General features: G+C 33.3%; 1 protein-coding gene across 3 annotated transcripts in view; it reads left to right on the forward strand.

The window, feature by feature from the left end:
- LOC119592699 overlaps window positions 1–827 on the forward strand; it is a 17,142-nt gene that overhangs the window by 8,397 nt on the left and 7,918 nt on the right. For all 3 annotated transcript variants that reach the window (XM_037941620.1, XM_037941621.1, XM_037941622.1), the window contains exons 7-8: window positions 130–259; window positions 558–735. In XM_037941620.1, coding sequence (XP_037797548.1) covers window positions 130–259; window positions 558–735 — 308 coding nt within the window. The remainder of the gene's footprint in view (window positions 1–129; window positions 260–557; window positions 736–827) is intronic.

Genomic DNA, 827 nt, shown 5'->3' on the forward strand with positions numbered 1-827 from the left:
ATGCTGTTTATGTATAACATGTCCCTTGTTTGGGATACATCAACTAGGGCTCCCATTTTGTTGTGATCAAAACAATGACAGTGATGATAATGATGATAACAAGAATTACAAGTCCTGCTTTCCACTCAGGTTCCCATCAGACTCTATGGCAGTTGAAATACTTTTCAAGGGTGACTGGTCCCCAGCCTGGAAGCCTCTTGTTTCCTATCAAGATATTTGTAACATTATTGTAGACACGCTTGGGCTAGACTTCAGTTATGTGAGTATATAATTTATATGACTCTTATGTTTTCTTTATGGCTCATACAATTTACATTCTGCAAGATGTGTTATATTAACTTATATCTCATTTTGTTATTATGCTTTTCTTTTTAATGTTTATATACAGTAATGTTGTCTCGGAGCCTTTTATCTATAAATGCATATAGTAACAGGACATTAATCATGATAGATTTAATTGATTATTTTAATGATCATCTTTTAAGCATGATCATTTTCTCCTACTGTGAGAAAATAAGGAAAAAAATGTATACTTCACAAACCAATTAATCTTGCAGGTGATGTCCAACACATGTCTTCTGAATATAGATCCAGTAAATGTGATCAATCTACTTGAAAAATACCCAAAGCTTGGGGGAGTATCAACAACAGAGGTGGCTGTCAAAGATCCTGAACTGCTTCTCATTCCTTTTTCGAAGATAGAAAGATGGACAAAAATGTTACGGAAGTACAAAGGTAAGTCAGGGTTAGAGTATGCATCTCATCAGATTTGAAAATAAATTTGTGATTAGTGTTTATATTTATTTACTTTTTCATGAAAGGTTATG

This window comes from Penaeus monodon, chromosome 30, assembly GCF_015228065.2.
Source record: "Penaeus monodon isolate SGIC_2016 chromosome 30, NSTDA_Pmon_1, whole genome shotgun sequence".
NCBI lineage: Eukaryota > Metazoa > Arthropoda > Malacostraca > Decapoda > Penaeidae > Penaeus > Penaeus monodon.